General features: G+C 37.6%; 1 protein-coding gene across 11 annotated transcripts in view; it reads right to left on the minus strand.

The window, feature by feature from the left end:
- ATP11B (ATPase phospholipid transporting 11B (putative)) overlaps positions 1-17,198 on the minus strand; it is a 65,848-nt gene that overhangs the window by 20,377 nt on the left and 28,273 nt on the right. For 9 of the 11 annotated variants that reach the window (XR_005258033.1, XM_038146452.1, XM_038146455.1 and 6 more), the window contains exons 10-28: positions 16,962-17,043; positions 15,879-16,029; positions 13,664-13,861; positions 13,228-13,386; positions 12,758-12,930; positions 12,305-12,373; positions 11,293-11,366; positions 11,104-11,207; positions 10,766-10,947; positions 9,809-10,012; positions 9,386-9,539; positions 6,662-6,764; positions 6,276-6,421; positions 5,404-5,463; positions 4,998-5,125; positions 4,012-4,150; positions 2,169-2,192; positions 700-765; positions 317-420 (exon numbers count right to left, since the gene is read on the minus strand). Coding sequence is in view for 10 of the 11 variants with exons in the window: in XM_038146452.1 (XP_038002380.1) it covers positions 317-420; positions 700-765; positions 2,169-2,192; positions 4,012-4,150; positions 4,998-5,125; positions 5,404-5,463; positions 6,276-6,421; positions 6,662-6,764; positions 9,386-9,539; positions 9,809-10,012; positions 10,766-10,947; positions 11,104-11,207; positions 11,293-11,366; positions 12,305-12,373; positions 12,758-12,930; positions 13,228-13,386; positions 13,664-13,861; positions 15,879-16,029; positions 16,962-17,043 (2,320 nt within the window). In the remaining variant the exon portion in view is untranslated. The remainder of the gene's footprint in view (positions 1-316; positions 421-699; positions 766-2,168; positions 2,193-4,011; positions 4,151-4,997; positions 5,126-5,403; positions 5,464-6,275; positions 6,422-6,661; positions 6,765-9,385; positions 9,540-9,808; positions 10,013-10,765; positions 10,948-11,103; positions 11,208-11,292; positions 11,367-12,304; positions 12,374-12,757; positions 12,931-13,227; positions 13,387-13,663; positions 13,862-15,878; positions 16,030-16,961; positions 17,044-17,198) is intronic. The other 2 variants (XM_038146450.1, XM_038146449.1) reach the window with 1 other exon arrangement.

The raw sequence follows: 17,198 nt of genomic DNA on the forward strand, positions 1-17,198 counted from the left end.
AGCATCTTTATTTTTGTTGCAATTATTCACCTATTACATAGCACCTCTGGGAACTTATTTACTTCTTAAAAATGCCTTTATAGTTACAGGCTGTCAGAGACAGATACTGTGTTGTCCTTGAGCACAGGACAGCACAGCAACACTTCTTAAATATTTCAAAGAATCATCAAAAACAAGTGGCCAGTCTAGATTTAAAACCTTTATACTACAAACCTGCCACAAAATTCAGAGCAAGATGGTAGAACATAATATTTCAGTGTTTTTTAGCTTCACTGATATTACATGTGATAAAAAGGACAGGGGGGAAATCACTTACCAGATAATTCCCCCATAAAACAAGGAGAATATGAAATAAAATACAATGGATCCCCAAGTAACAAAATGGTTTATCCATGTCCAGAAGTGAGTTTCTAGTGCCATCTAAAACAGAGATAACTTCAGTGAGCTTCTGTTTTCACCCACTTCACAGAAAATGATAAATACCAGTCAGAACACACTTATGAACTTCCAGCCCAAACATTAAATATTGTAACATACAAAAACTAAAGAAAAATTTCAACCACTGTTGAAACGAAACATAAAAGTCACTTATCTGGAACCCTCAAGAATCAGTAACTTTGGAATCAATTTTAAATTACTGCTTTATTACATATTTGCCTACACATCCAAACCCAAAGAGCAGCCAGTGTGATATCATACCTTCATCGTAACAGTTATAACCATAACGGTGAAGACCAAAGTACCAAATGTCCAGTTCCCAAACATCTAAGAAAATGGCAAGGCAAAAATCATGGAAGAAAAAAACATCAGTCACGGGCATTCAGAGTAAGTTAAATTCTTTTCAAGTCAGCTACACTAAAGAAATAAGACATAAGCTTGTGACAAGTAATCATCATGAAAAAAGCAAGGAGGATACAAGACAAACTACCAGAAAAAATACAGGTTATGTTAAGAGCATAATGAACAATCCCCAAGTCATCTTTCTTCTTAGTTCAAAACAAACCACCATAAAGGCTACATGAAATATGAAAAAAAAAGGCTAAAAAAGGATGATAGGGAAATGAAGACACCAATTTGATGAATTCATTATTAGCGTCCAATAGGAAGGAAATATTGGGTGGAAGGTATTCACTTTAAGTGCAAAACACTTTTGAGTTTAAACACTTCCAGATAATTTTAAACATGCAGCATCAAATGAAGGTTCACTTTTAACCCCAAGCACAATTACACAATTCAAAAATAATGGTGCCATTGTATTTTACTAAGAAAATTCTAAGGAAAAGACACTTTGTTTCAAGGCTAATAAACACAAAATTAAGCTCTAATTCTGAAACACTTAAATCTGTCACTTTCGTATTCTCTTGCACTCATAAATTAAACTATCAAAACTCTGAACAAGGTCTACAACAATAAAATCTCAGCTCTGACAACCAAGCAGGGATGCTGAGGTTGTATCTATCTACACACATGCTACTCAGGGCTGCCATTCTACACCAGGTCCAGCCTGGAACTGGCTGGGGGATCACAGAGAAGATGTGGCTGTTTCACAGCTGGTTTTGCCACGGACAAACTGAACAATGACCAAATCCTCAACTCTGTGTTTACTGCTAGCAGACTAAGCAAGCAAGGAGGAAGGTACCACATGCAGACAGGCAACCAGGGTCATCCTAGAGCTGATGTGTCAGAACAGCACAGGGGCACGGAACTGGGATTCACACAGTTGTAGTTCTTGTTGCAGAGCTCTGACAAAAAATCCCAACAGCCTGAGGACAGATCTCACAACTGCTTCTCTCATCTATACATAAGGTACAAAATGGAGGCAGCCAGTCTGGATTTACTGATAATTTAAAAAATCTTCGTGATAACATGCCTTCTTGAAGCCTTGGATTTACTTGTCCCACCAACAGTAATGGTTAACAAGTAACGCGCTTGTTAACTGCTGCAATAGTCATCTTAAAAGTAAAATTAAACTTCTCCTGAGTGACCTGTGAAAGAAAGTGTCTTTGCTAACACTGCTCTCAATGGTCACAGAGTTAGAATGCAAAACACAAACAGGTTCTTGCCACCATTTTATTTTTGAACACATTTACACTGCGGATGCTGCATCCTTTAATCCTATGAAGTAACAGATACAATATTTTGTATCTCCTCCTCTTCTAAACTCTTACCATTTGCCTGTTAGGTTTCAATATCTGACGACATGCACAGCATGAAAAAGGGGGGAGAAAAAAGAACTAAAAGATCAAGTTGTTGCACAATGTGTTGAGGTAAGCCTAACAAAGCACCAGCATTAACAAATTATTTACGATCTCTTCTATTCTGCTGTGCTCTGAACTGAGAACTTGGAACGGAAGTGTGAGTCCTTGCACTAACACTGCCCTGTACCACAGATCTGTACAGGTGATCACTTCTTGAGGACTTAAGAAAGCACTTCAGCAGCACACAAAATCTTCTTGCCCTTAATTTTGGCTTTTCCAGGCATACATTAAATTTGCAAGAAACTATGCAATGCAGATATTTCACTGCAACACAGTTCTACCAGTTCTAATCACTATCTTTTACCAAATACAGAGAGGCAGAGTAACTAAAATCCAGAAAAGTCTTAGAATTTATTTGAAGTCATATCACATAAGAAGCTAAAGGGCAGCTGCCAATTCCCCAAACCAAACAGTTGTTACTAAATACAATGGGAAAAGTCTCTTCCTGCCCTGTGGACATTTACTAAGCAATTTTGAAGTGAGGTGCTTTGACAACTGAAGATGGATGCACCACACACACTGATTCATAATCTAAAATTACCTCTTTACATGAGTCCTGAAGGACCTTTACCAGCTCACAAAAATTTCAAATCCCACAGCTTGTAACAAATGACAAGAGAGGACACACTCATGCCTCAGCTGGAAAGAGACATTTTAGTCTAGAGCACAACTATTTTAATATTCTTATCAATCATCTGATGATGGAACGGGTGCTCCAGGTGGCTGCACCACTCTCCCTTCACGGCTCCTCCCTCTGCCAACCACCAGCTCTGCCTGCAGCCCCTCAGGACCATTCTGTTCCCTGTCTGAACATCACTGCATTTCTGACTAAACTTCCTGAGCTCACGCCCACTCCCTGGCACCAGGTGACACTGGGAATTCAGCAGGATGCTGCTTTTGTCCCTTGTGCACTAACTTGCAACTCTGCCAAGCATTATGAGAATTGGCAAGTTCTTCATGCCAGTATTAAGTATGGCATAATGAGAAGGAAATGTATTTTTCCATTACTACCCACATTTAACAAGCAAAAAATCAGAATCTAATTGTTTTAAATTGAGTTAAGTAACTCAGAACCAAGGGAAATAAGGAAACAGACTTGTAATGGTTTTGTTCAAGCTTTAGAGATTTTTGTAAATGATTCTTCCTGTGAACTTTAACATCTTTAAAATAAAAAGTGTCAAATTAGTGCATGATGATTTAATTAAGGTATGGCCTTAAAAACAGTTAAATAGCATAATTTAAAAGCAGCTTGCACCACTAAATTTAGAAAAATTCAGAGTAATCAGAGTAATTAAAATAACATGTTCAGGAGAAGCTTTAAGACTTTTGTCAACTTTCAGCCTAACTTTATAACAATTACTGAAGAGAAGCCATTGCTTCTCTTGCTTGACATTGCAATTAAGTCCAATTCTAAATGAGTTTTGAATGAATGAATATAAATTCTCATTTGCTGACATTATGAAATAGGATTTTGACAAAACAGTTCATGAAATACAACGAAGTTTAAGACAACCATGATACATCTATTATCTTGAAAGATATGTTCTTCAGGGACATATGCTTTCTGACAACACCTTACAATTTCCATGCTGAGAAATGTTACTCCTGAGAGCACACACAAATACTGACAAAGAATCTTTGATAATCGTAGTTCATAAAAACAAAATCTTTTGGACACAGGAGGATTTTTCAAAAAAGCATTAAGAAATACCAACAAAAATACAGTGGTAGAATAACACTTATGATATTGTACCTGGCCATTTCCCAGCAGAGAAGTGTCTTCTCCCATTAGAAGATACGAGCCATAAAAGAAAACAAATGCATGAAAGAAGCCCAAGATGGTCCAGTAAAGAAATGGTTTAAACCCCAGATGGGCATTTTTACTGATGTCTCTGCAGAAATAAAACAGATTTTTGATTTCATGCTGTCCATAACCATCAGCTATCGACACTGCATGACTGCTACTGCTTTGAATAAATGCAACTTTCAACTGCACCAACACACATTAAACAGAAGCTGACATATGAAAAAAATACATAAATCATGGGCAAAAAAAGAACTCTGAGCTCTCAAGATTTGGCTCTGCTTTATGGAGGGGTCACCAATGGCCAGGGTCTCTAAAGGATCAACTTCAGAATAGCACAAACTAGAATTCTTGTCCCTGGAAGTGGAACTGCAAGAGGAAGAAAAAGCCAGATTTCCTGATACTTACCCCTTGTTCTGCTTAAAAGACCTTTACAAAAAGAGAAACATCCGAGAGAAGACGTCTCTTTTTTACAAAAATACCTACTTTTTTTCTCCAAAAAGCAGTATGCAGTGCAACATGCTACCACTGGGAGGACATCTAATTCTACAGGAAATCACTCCTCCTCTTAGTAAAGGATTTTTTGGTGGTGACTCCCCTAATCATAGTGTCCTAGTTTTTCATTCTCCTTGTCTGAGTGATTTTCATCTCCTTCATGTAACAGAGGAGAAGGCTGCCAATCATGAAAGCTGACCAACTGCTCAGTGCTCTTCACTCGTAACATGGTTGACATAAAAAGACACTTAAAATATCCCTTTTAATTAACTTTTAGGATGAGAACTATGTAGCTTCAATTCTTCAATTCTTCCTCATCAAGATAGTTACTAAAAATGCCTAAATTACAGGTAATTATTGTAGCAAGTTCAGAGCTGTGCAGATGCCACTGCTGCTGTACAAGATGTGGCTCTGTGGGAATTGTTGCAGGACATACATACCTGTAGAGCACAGGTTTACTCTGCAATACATGCGGGTGCACATGCTGCTCAAAAAGACTGTAGATGAGGACAGGCAGGGAAGTGAAACAAATATTGTACAAAGTCAGGTATACACTGTCATAGAGCGTCTGCAGAGGAAAGCAAAAAGCATTTTATGTCTCGGAATTGATAAAGATTTATTAGCACACTTTTAGTAGCATTGATTGATCAGTTACATTAATTTGCTAGTTAAGAAAACAGCTGCACTCACATAACAATCTAATAACATCAGCTGTCAAATACAGAAAAAGAATCTGGGTATTTGCTAAGTGTAGTATCTCTACTGCTCCTTTGTGTCACCCTCCTATTTTCTTAATTATGGACCTCATGTGCTTCACAGACAAGATGGCAGGCATGCAATACTTACTTGTTGTGAAAACAAACAGAAGAACTGATATAAAAATTGTGGTGTAATAAAGCACACATTCTGAAATAAAGAGAAATAAGGAAATAATTAATCCTTAGTACGTGCCTCACAGCCCTAAAAGAAATTGCTAACTCTTAGAAACTGCTAAAAATACACAGGGAGAGCACAAAGCCTTTCAGCATTTTACTTGGCAAAGTAAAGCAAGATGCTTTTCTTGAGAAGATATTTTGTTTGTTTGTCCTTTGGGACAATGAACCTGAAAAGTATAAGCTTAACTATATGTGCTTGATGAGCACATCTCACTACAGGAGTCTAAGTAGCAATTAAGTAGAAGAAATCCATTCATTTCCCCCTTCAGCTTCTTTTTAAGAATTTCTTTGCAGAATAGTTTCCACATTTTATTCAATAAAGCTGTGCTGTACTCATGTGAGTTTGTTGCATGGAAGCAAACAAAGAAGAAACCAAAATGTAACACCATGCTATTGCTGTTAAATGAAAGAAAACAACTTCAAAAGGGACTTGGGAGCAAAAGCTGAAATCCTAGATAAAATTCAATAAAGATAGTGAGTTTTGACTTGTTATGAAAACTGATGAACAAGTGAAAAAAAAAACAAAAGCACCCCAACTAAACAAACAAAACTCCTGCCTTGAGAAAACAAACACATCAGCTTAGACAAACTCACTGCAGTATTTAAAGCCTATTTCTAGGTGGAAAGACTAAAGAATTTCACATTTAAACTACTGCATTTGGTTGTAAAAGATAAAATAAGAAAGCCCAGAAAACATGTTTAAACAGAGATATTTAACCTGATCCCAACAAAAGTCTCAAATCTGAAATAAATATCTTGCTGGGAAAAAAAACCAAAACTCACCTTATAAAAAAAGTACTGTACAAGGGTTGCTATTCTAATATAGTAAAAGTGCCCATGAACAAAAAGCAACTTGGAGAGGAATTTAAACCGTGCTATTGCATAGTCACTGTTTCTTACAGCTTGCCTTCCTTCCTTGCCCATGATTCCTGTAATGTTTGGAAAACAAAACACAAAAGAGGTCAAGTATAACAAAAACTGAAGTTTAAAAAACCCAACACCATACATCTGAAGCTACAGCTCTGTTTTCCTGCACTTCAACACTGTAAGGACTTCAGCAGCGTTGCAAAGGAAGATATTACTCCTCACACTTATAACTAAAGGAAGTTGCCCATCTGATGCTGATTCAAATAAAGAAGCCCCAATTGGTGGAGCCAGAAGGAAGTTACCTATGCCAACATGTGCCTCCTGGATCATGCTCACATCATTAGCACCATCTCCGATCGCTAATGTTATGGGCTTCTCTGGAGAGGTCTTTAACAGTCGAACCACCTGGAAAAAGAAAATGAAACACGTTCAGATTAGACAGTCTACCTACAAACCATGTCACCAATTACCAAGTATCTCAGCTAGCTGCCTATCTTTAGATGTAATTAATATGTTTCATGAACATGCATGTTTGGGTAAAAAGTATCTTTGGCATGTCACATGCATACATTAATTCCTTCTTTGGAAAAGCTGCCTGTTTTGGAGCACAAGCCTGATTTAAATATTGTATCTGCCTTGGGCCTATTTTCCTGTTCTTATTTCAGTGTTCTCTTACAACTCTTAGTTTGGTGCTTCATCATACAAAACAAAGTCAAGTAAAATTGAGAACTGAAAATTCACTTACCGACTAATACAGATTTAATGCCCTTTAATAAACCCAGATTCTTTATATTTATAATTAATGGAACTAATCCAGGTGAATGAAGAATTTGAAAAAGCAAATGCATTAGCTGAAAGATCAATATGCCATTATCAAGGAAAATAGCTTCTTTCTAAAGAACTTCATTATCATCAAAGGGTATCCTCAACTGACAAAGAAACAGAAGAAATATGACAGAATGAGGGGAAAAACTGTTGACACGCAAGGCCCTAAAATACTCAGAAGAGGAGCACTGATAACAGATCTTCAATATAAGTGTCAATAATAGTCTAAATACAAAGGAGTTAGTTAGATGAGGCTTTTGGTTAAGGAGAATTAGTGATTCATTAACCTCCCACAGAGCCCTAGCTTAAGGTAGAAGCTTCACTAATTCAGTTGTAAGTGGGCTGCAGGTAAAGGTACAAACGCAGATCAAGAGGTTTTCCAAAATCAAGAAACAAATATGTATGAAAAAACATTTTGCCCCCCACGTTCCAGAATCTCCAAAGCGGAAATATCAACAGAGCAACTGCATGAAGTTAAGCAGACACAAAAAACAGTATTGGAGTAATTGAGTTGTGGCTGGCAGTGTCAGGGCATTGATTCACAGAAGTGGGAATTCACTTCACACAAGGAACACAACAGTGATTAAACAAAGTCCTCAGCTCTGAGAAATCCACCTGATTGTGGGAATGCATTCCCTAATTGCAGGTATTAATATTCAATTTAAAGGTTCCCCATTCCTAAGGGGTAATTATTTCAAACACATTTAGTATTAGATCCCAGGAAGCAGCCTTAGAGAGGTAACAAGGCTGCAGGACATCACCCAGATCAGTCCTCTTGAGATCCCTTAGGCCTGGGTAATTTGGACAGACAAACATCTATGTGAAAAGGTCAAGACAAATCCTTTAGCAAATTTTAACAGCAGCAATCAGCAGCAGCTCCAAATGACTGAAATGATGATGTTTAAACAAGGTTTTGAGTCATAAAACGTACCAAAATTAGTAGTGAGACCACTAACCAAACATTAAAATGCATTATAATTAAAGATGCAGGAAGTATTATGCTGAGTTCCAGCTTAATCTTGGAATAAACCTCACAAAAAGGTTGCCTACTGCAAAAAATAATGTGCAAGACTAGATTAAACTGCCCTGCACTTCCTTCCCTACCCCTCAAGCTGTATGGCATTTGTCTTGGTGATTTTTATACTTCAATATTTGAAATTAAAAATACACTGCAATTAAAATTACATTTTGCTGTACTTCATGACTCAAGACAGGAAATAATCTCCATTATCTGCTGGTGAGGAGAAGAATTAAAAAAAAGCAGTACAAAACACTATAAATCCAGTTAAACGACAAAATAAGAACATGGACATGACACTGACAAATAACTGCACCTTAAAGAGACAGGATGGCAAAAATTTCAGCTAAAAGAACATACAGAGTTGACACATCCAACAGATTGGTTTACTCAGTGCAGCTACAACTTCCTTTCAATATTTCACTGAAACTAATACTGTACCAGGTGAACAGTCCTATACTGAAGTGATTCCAAAGACTGCATGAGAACTCTGAAAGGAAGAGTGACCTCCAAACAGGTCACTCCTGCTACAGTACAACAGCCTGCCTCTTGAACATCTAATACCTCACCAAAGGGTTTCCTAGTGCTTTAAGGTAAAGAGATATCTTTAAGAGAAATTTTCAAAAGGAAAGAATATTATAGTCCTTCAGAGCTTAGCATTCTGGAGTTAATCTTATCCAACACATATTTGAGTAAAATTAAGTATATGTGAATGAAAAATTATATTAGAAGAGAGCATTAAGGCAAACCTTTCCTGGAGACTAGGCCTTCCCTTTCCCTTTTACTTCTTCCTCAAACTTGGGTATTTTTAAAGTATTTAGAGAAGCACAGTTTCTCCTTACAGGTTCATGAATTTTCAATGTAGTTTTTTTCATTTGGAGAAGTGATGGAGCAGCTAAGGCAAAACCATGCAGGAGATTGGGAGAGCTGCTGCCTTACTGAACACTCAAGAGGCAGAATAAAGATGAACTTGGTGACAGTATTTTGATTTCCCCATCCACTTGCAAATTTTCAAGCACACATGTGGAAACTTCTGAGCAAACTACTCTAGATCTGAATTTAACAAGGATTCAGAGGTCACAAAAAGGGTCAGACAAACAAACAAAGCAGTTTCTGACATCCTTGCCCCCTCAAAGCATGATAAAAACACTTCAAAGGCAATCCTGACCATATTCTCACTTACCTTTGCTTTCTGAAGGGGTGCCATGCGACAGCACAACACTGCAGAACAGTTTTTGCAGACTTCCATGAACAGTTTTTCATGTTCCCTGAGTGCAAGAGAGAGGCTGGTCCCATCCACAACCAGTCCATGCTGGATAACATGGTCTTCCTTTATTCTATTTGGGAACAAAAATGTTGACTTTGTACCAGCGTTAAGGGTAAAATTCCAATTTTGCTGTAAATGATGTTGTTGGCCAGACAATAAGCAAAGGAGTTAATCTGTCAGACAGACTACTTCTTCCAGTCTGTTATGATATTAATAATTTTTTTTTTAATATAGCTTCCTTGTTTGGCATATGCATCAAAGAGACTGCCATAAAATTTAAAAATGAAAGCAACCCAAGCTAAGATCATCACTGAGATAGTGACTTCTCAGGTATTTTACCTCTTGGCTAGCTGCCTCAGCTGTTCTGCACAGGTACTGTCTGACTTGTGCTGCACAAGCTCAAGGATGTTCATGGTTCTGTGAAAGTGTCCACAGGATAAACTGACACTAACAGCTGTTTCGTGCTTGTCTCCAGTGAGCACCCACACTTTGATACCAGCCAGCCTGAGGGCTTCTATAGTTTCTTGGACTTTCTCCTGCAGTCTAGAAACAAGAAAAAAATCTTAAATAACCAACTGAACACCTTACAGACAAAAAGAGCTCATACTGTAACTCCATGCTACCACTGTAACCCCACTGTCATGGTGAGTTAAGTCTGCCTTTCCAATGTCACATGTATTTTCAGAGAATCATAGTCTGGCAAATATTCTGTTACCAGCAACAAAACAAAGGCTTTGATGAAACAAAAACTAAACTTCAATTCTTCTAAGGGATCAAAAATTTGTACTAAGCATATCTTGATTTAAATCAGGCACTGTCACTGCATTTGAGAAGCTTTAAAACAGTCCACAATAATTCCTGGCTACTGCAGTGCATGAAAAGCTTCTCAAGCCCCATGTGCTCACTTCAGTGTGCAACACACCCTGTGACCTACAGAGCACAAGCAGAATGCTTGGCAAAGGAGCTTTGTGTAGAAGCTTTCCTAAGGAATTGCAGCTTTCCTAGGAAATTGCAGCAAATATTTAGTGTAACAACACTAAATATTTGCTGCAACTATTCCATTTCACATACATGACATCTCTCCTGATGAAACACACTGTACATCACCGTTATTAAGACAGAATCAGTTGGTGAAAGCTTTGCTTTGAATCTGCCTCAATCCAAAGGTAAATATACTAAAGAAGAATAGCACAGAACTTCTGGTCATAGTGGGAGAGCTTTTCACACTTCATATTTCAAGTATAAACCCTAAACTCGCTGAGTTTGAGCACAGATAGCAGTAACTCCATGGCATACTTGTCTTCTACTCCTGTTGCCCCAAGTAACTCCAGATCCCTTTCTATGAAGTTGAACACATCTGCTAATCTCTCTTCCCGCTGCTGTAAGGCAGTCCTGGCCTCATGAAGGCGTTTGCCAATTTCTTGGTACTCCTCGGGTGTGAATCTTCTGTAGGCCACACACAAAGTTCTTAGGCCCTTCTGCAAGAAAACAGAAGATTACATTCAGAGTAGACAAGTTTCTGATCTAACAAGAAGGTGTCACCAGTAATTTTTTCACTTCAAGTCACAATTTATATTGCACGAATTTTCTTCTGATCAGTTGAGGCTGGGAGTTGGGCTAGCATATACACTTACCAAAGCAAATTCATCCACATGTATCCTTGTTTTATCTATTTCTCCACTCTTACTACGAGGAAGAATGGAAGATTCTGCTCCCTTTGTGAATAAAAGCTTCTCCCCTAGAAAGTCAAATAGAACTGAAATTAAAAATAACGTTGTTTAAGAAGGTCTCAAGTGTTGCTTGTGCAATTTCTGATCACGTACCTGAGGGACTCTCTACAATGACACTCATTCGTCTGCGATTCGGATCAAACTCCAAAACATGAAGCAATTTATACCTGCATTTTGCGTTTTAAAAGAGGAAACGGGAAAAAAAAAAAAGTTTTAGAAATAAACTTCCAAAGACAATTACTTAAAAATAGACTCTTACACCACAGACCTTTCCTCAAAGTGTTATTTTTGTATAGAAACTCCAAAAGCAATGCTATCACTGCTGAACAACAATCACCGCTCATTGCTTTTTATGAATCTACATACGCTTAATTCCATTCTGTAAGGATAAAAGGTTCTTCTACCAACAGGAATAGCTTTCAGAATACTAACTTGACATTTGGCAATTACAAGCAGCTCCTATCTATTTCTTCATCCTTCTGTCGTTACTTCAAGTATAACTTTGAAAACTACATTTCGTTTCTGACAAATTTATAAAAAATCTAGACTGTCAAAAAAGTGTGTGTGCCCTGGTAAGTGGATTAGTTTTTGTTATGTTACCACTAGCTTAGCAAATTAATTTTAGACATTTAAATTCAAGGTACTGCCAACTAGCTGACACAGATCAAATGAGTAAAAGCAGTTATGGAATACTGCACATATACAGTTATTAATAATTTGTACTCATTTTAGGAAAGTTTAAAATATCTGATTAGATTATGCACAGACTGATTCTGGGAATTTCAAGAGCTGAAACAAGACTTGTATAAGCAATTCAGTTTTCCAACTCTGCTACAGTCTCAACCTTTGAGGAATGGGCAAAGATACAAACTGTTACAACACACACCTACACAGAGTAACTCACACAAAATTCTTGCATCTCAGCTACAATTGGTAAGGAATAAGATGCAAGCTGTCTTGAAGACATCAAGGGAAAAGCATTAAACAGAGCACGCTGTGGAAAGGCAAGGTTTGCTTATGAACAAAGAGGATTAAGAGGAGAACATTACATTAATCTTCACTACTGCTCTAGCCTTCAAAATAATCAAGGAAAAAAAACAAATACCTCTCTGGTTTTCCAAGACTTTTTACTTCCATACTGTCTCCACTGATTCCAGTAAATACTACTCCAACCCTAAAAGTAAAGAAAATATACACTTAAGTATGACTTTAGACAAAATGTCTACCAATGAAGGGAGGGGAAGATAGTAGGGAAGAAAAGAAGAGACACTTACACCCCATCAGTGTACTCTGGTTCTAGGGAAAATTAAGAATGCCCATTTCTGCAGTATTTTATTCACAACATACTCTGACCACTGTAATTTCTCAAGTATTTTCATAAATATTTCAAATCATCACTTCATAGTACACCTAGGGGGTTGTGTATTTTACATTTGATTGTTTTCCCAGTAAGGTGACAGTGCCAGGCCCTCCCTGGTCTTCACCAGTGTCCTGAGCCATTCTAAGGTTGCCCTCGCGGGCAGTTCCTGTGTCAGACAGCCCTGGCAGTGCTGCTCACCGGCTCGCAGCTTCCACCAAAGCCTTCTCATCTGGGGAAGAAGCATAATATTCCAGGGGGGATGTTATTCCATTGGCATGCCAGGGACCATCAGCACCATCAGTCTGATCTGCATTGATCTGCACTGTATGACACAGACAAACTGCTTTCAAGAAGAGCTCTTCCTCTTTCACCTAGAAGAAAGAAAAAACTTGATTTGTAACATTTACACATCAACCCAGTTTTGAACACACTTAAGGAAAAAGTGTTTTTACTTACAAGTCTGCCAAGCATTTCATGTTAAATAATCACATCTCAACATGTTTAATAAATATTACTTGTTCAGTGACACTTGAAAGCTTCAAACTATTCAGAAATTCTGATTTATGTTTGGGTTGGGTTTTTTTTATGCTAATGGTAGAGAATATTTCTCTGAAATAAAACACTTTCCAACTGGGATGACTAATGGTGGGAAAACCAAAGAGCCTTACCAAACCATGCCTATTTCCATCTGGAGAATCTTCAGAAAATCCCTCTGGAGTTAGTTTACCATTGACCTCTTGGTACTTTACGCCATTAATAGAGCACTCCCGAAACTGCATCTCATTTTCAGTTAATGTACCAGTTTTGTCTGTAAACACATACTCTACCTTTTGTAAAATAAAACAAGAAAACAAACTTGGAATTGCATGTACTTGTTAGAAGAAAAAAGATACAATAATCTCCACTCACACTTTCTATTACACAGATATTTTTTAAATCATATAAGAATTTTAACTTTAAAGATGCCATCACATCTTTATACCTTATTTTAAAATAATCAGAAATCATATCACAAGTAATAAAAAGCCCACAGTAACAAATTTTAATATTAAAAACTAAATTGAAAATAGGTGAAAAAACCCCAACAGACAATATATTTTTTACCTGTCCCAATTCCTCATTGAGGTCTGAAGTATTTACTTGTGCTCTCTGGTTTGTTTCTTCATGATAGAGGTCAAGATCCCAGCCAATAAAAAAAGATCCAAGAAATTTCTGCATCTCAACAGTCACATAGAGTGAAATGGGTATGATAAAATTGTAAAGTACCAGAAAAGCAAGAAAATCTGAAATAAATCTCAGGATCTACAAGAGAAAAAATGAAAAAGTGAAGATTACCACAGTGGTCAGGTGAAACCTGGTAAAACAATTATGCTTCAATAAGCAAGAGAAATGACAAAGTGGGAGAGCCAGAGAAGCCCAAGTCCCACACACACGAGAGAGAGACAACACTCCAGTGACAACACAGGCATTTGCAGGTTGCCCCAGTAACACGCCTTCACACTGATGCAAAAAGTCTGCCTTAAGCTCTGACTGGAGATTTCAATTCACAAGTTCATTAATTTTTGTCTCTCTACTGAATCTGTCAGGAGGGCTGCCGATTAATATTAACTGTCATGGTGATTCTGTTTTCAATCTCTGAAAGAGTTTGGTCTGAGAAATCAAAGGTGTTCCCCATTCCATCAAACAGCATCATTCATGTAAGCTTTTCTAAGGAACCCTAAATTGAAGGCAAACAAGTGATTTTCCAGGCTGTCAGAGGAATCTGCAAGCACTGTTGTTTGTTGTTTCAGGACAGCAAAGTGTCAAGAAGGTCTGCTGGCATTCCCCAGTGATTTGGGTGATCCAGACCACACAAAAAGAAAGGGACCACGTGAATTTCTTTTATGCCTCTTCAAATCATTGTGTTTCACATACACATTTCAGGCAAACACCAATGTGACAGGAGAGAAACTTCTTTTTACTAGGTATGATAATTTTAACAAACCCTGAAATGCAACACTACAGTCTCTTTCTCATCTGCACAACAAACTCGGTATCTAAATTGTACTTTGGAAAGACTTCCCAACACCTGAATATTGAGCAAGGGAGACTAGAGATGACAAAAACCAGGCCACCTCTTTTAACTCCATCAGATATAGGTGCAGGAGAACATTTTAAATAAAGGAAGCATAAAAGTAGTCAACAATTTGCAAAGCTAAATAATGTCTGTTCTTCCTCTTTAGGGAGCATTGCTGTAAGTATTTAATAAATAATTGAAGTAGCTGACAAAAACTCAGCAAGTTCTGTGCCTAAAGAGATCTTCCAAACTAAACCAGAAAAGACAGATAGAAAGTGAGAGCAATAATTAATCTAAGAGAGGTAGTGACAATTACTTAAGTTAGAGATTTTCTTCAAGCAATGGCAATGAAAAAACAATCTGCATACACAGGAGGAGAAGGCCAGGGAAGGCACTCTGAGTAAGGATGTCAGCATGCTGAGAAATGCAAAGCAGATTGTAGAAATCAACATGGGAGACAGAAAAACAAAGACATGACAGAAGGAGAATGACACTGCAGAAACACACATGGCTCTCTACGCTCCTGATGGCAAAGGAAGGGAAATATTGAGGAAATACTTATCCCTGCTCTATTCAGAACTGAAAGGCTCCACAGGCTAGACTAACTTGCATAGCAATTATTTCAGATTAAGCTCCTGAACTGCTTTGGACAAAGGCAGACTCATGCAGAAATCAAAAATTAAAGAGAATACAGAAGAATATAGACTAATTGAAAAAAAAAGAGGTACTTTTCAGAACGACAGATTTCAGGGACACTTTAAGGTATCCCTTCAATCTCTAAAGAGAACTGAGCAGGCAAGCAGGAGCTTGAGCAAAATTACAGCGTTACGAAATTGCCCAAACCATCTTAACATCACAGAATGTACAAAATTCCTGAACTGTGAAATCACTGCAATAGAACATACACAAGAACAGCCATCCTCGCCCTCTTTTCCTTTATGGAATGACAAAAGACATCCTAAAGAACAATAATTAGAACATAGACCATCAGAAATATGTCCTAACAAAGCCATTTAAAAGTTTTCAAAAAGTCTGATCTTTTCATAAAGGAAGGAAAAGTCCAACCAGTGACAGAGGTAGAAATATTTCTACACAATGGTGAGGCTACATAGGACTAACTCAAAAATCACTGAGACAACAGCACAGAGACTTGCAAGTGGATCATGTGGTGTTTACACAGAGAATAGCTACATAATATATATGACATTGAGTGTATATTGGTTGAGTGTTCCTCAGATATGCAACTGGGCAGAACTACATTACCTTACTGCTGTTTCTTTCATGCTCTGTTTTTTCATTATACCAAGGCTCATCCCATTTCTCTTCAGCTTGCCATGCATACTTTAAAATAGTGCTCAGAATGGCTTCAAAGAGGAGGATTATTAGATAAATAATCAAAAAGGAATTCATGGACCTATAAAGAGGCAAAAAAATAAAGCAAGAATTTTCCGTTTTATTTTACTTCATCTGTTGACACAGTGTGGTTACATGAATTGATCAAAAACTTGTTGGACCTCTTTTAGAAAGTGTAGCCTGTGCTTGATACAGATATGCAAAAGCAGGCAACAGAATTGGAAAGAAATTCTACATCTGACTAAGCTAAACTCTCTAAATAGCAATATGAAGACTAGATTAAGGTGCAGGAACACCCCAACAGCTGACTAATGTCACACCTACAGTCCCACACTGGTCATCTTTTTCCCCAGGGAGCCCAAGGAGCTTGCAAGGCTGTGCAGGCAGTACAAACAAGCACAGCAGAAACCTACGGCTGCACTTTTTCCTCAGTTAGAAGACCACTGCCATGTGCAGCTGAGCATTTAACCCAGACCAGGCTACAGCAGGACAGTCACACCTGCTTCTTGTTCTGTAACCAGCCAGACCATCCTTCCTGCTTTGATGACAGAACTTTTCTTGTGCTACACATAGTTGTTTGTATGTAGCTATATATTTGCACAAATTCGCCAGGGGGCTCTCTCAGTTTTTTAGTAACTTTTAAAGGCAATATAATAAAAGCTCTCTCACATTTTTAGTAACTTTTTAAAGGCAACATATCAGAACACCTTTTCATTTTAAAATAAATAATGAGACTCAATATAAATATCTATCATAGTAACACCTATCCTGCAACCAGGAGCAAGCTTGGATATTTCCACTTTGTACACTACTAAAGGATGTAATATCAAAAAATGGATTTTATCCTTACAGCTTCCTACTGAAGGCAAGGCCATTAACACTCTCTTCCCTTTGCCTATAACTCAATGATGAGACCAGCAGGGTTTTAAGGCTACACACAAAAAACTAAGTTAAAGCTCTACAAATAAGAGAGATATTAGAAAATAAACATACTTTTCTACTGCTGACCGTTTCTGAGATTTACTCTTGTAATTTAATGCCATCTTTGTCTCCATACCTGTATACACAGCAACACCTGGGAAGGAAGGGGGGAAGAGTCAGACTTCATTTTCTGCATAAATACAATTTGCAGAATTTTTCGTTTTGAGAGATATAGGATAAAAGCAAAAGGTGGTACTACTTCTGTGCTTGCTATGAGACAGTATTTTGTACTATTTGCAAGACTCTTCT

Source organism: Motacilla alba, chromosome 9, assembly GCF_015832195.1.
Source record: "Motacilla alba alba isolate MOTALB_02 chromosome 9, Motacilla_alba_V1.0_pri, whole genome shotgun sequence".
NCBI classification, from domain to species: domain Eukaryota; kingdom Metazoa; phylum Chordata; class Aves; order Passeriformes; family Motacillidae; genus Motacilla; species Motacilla alba.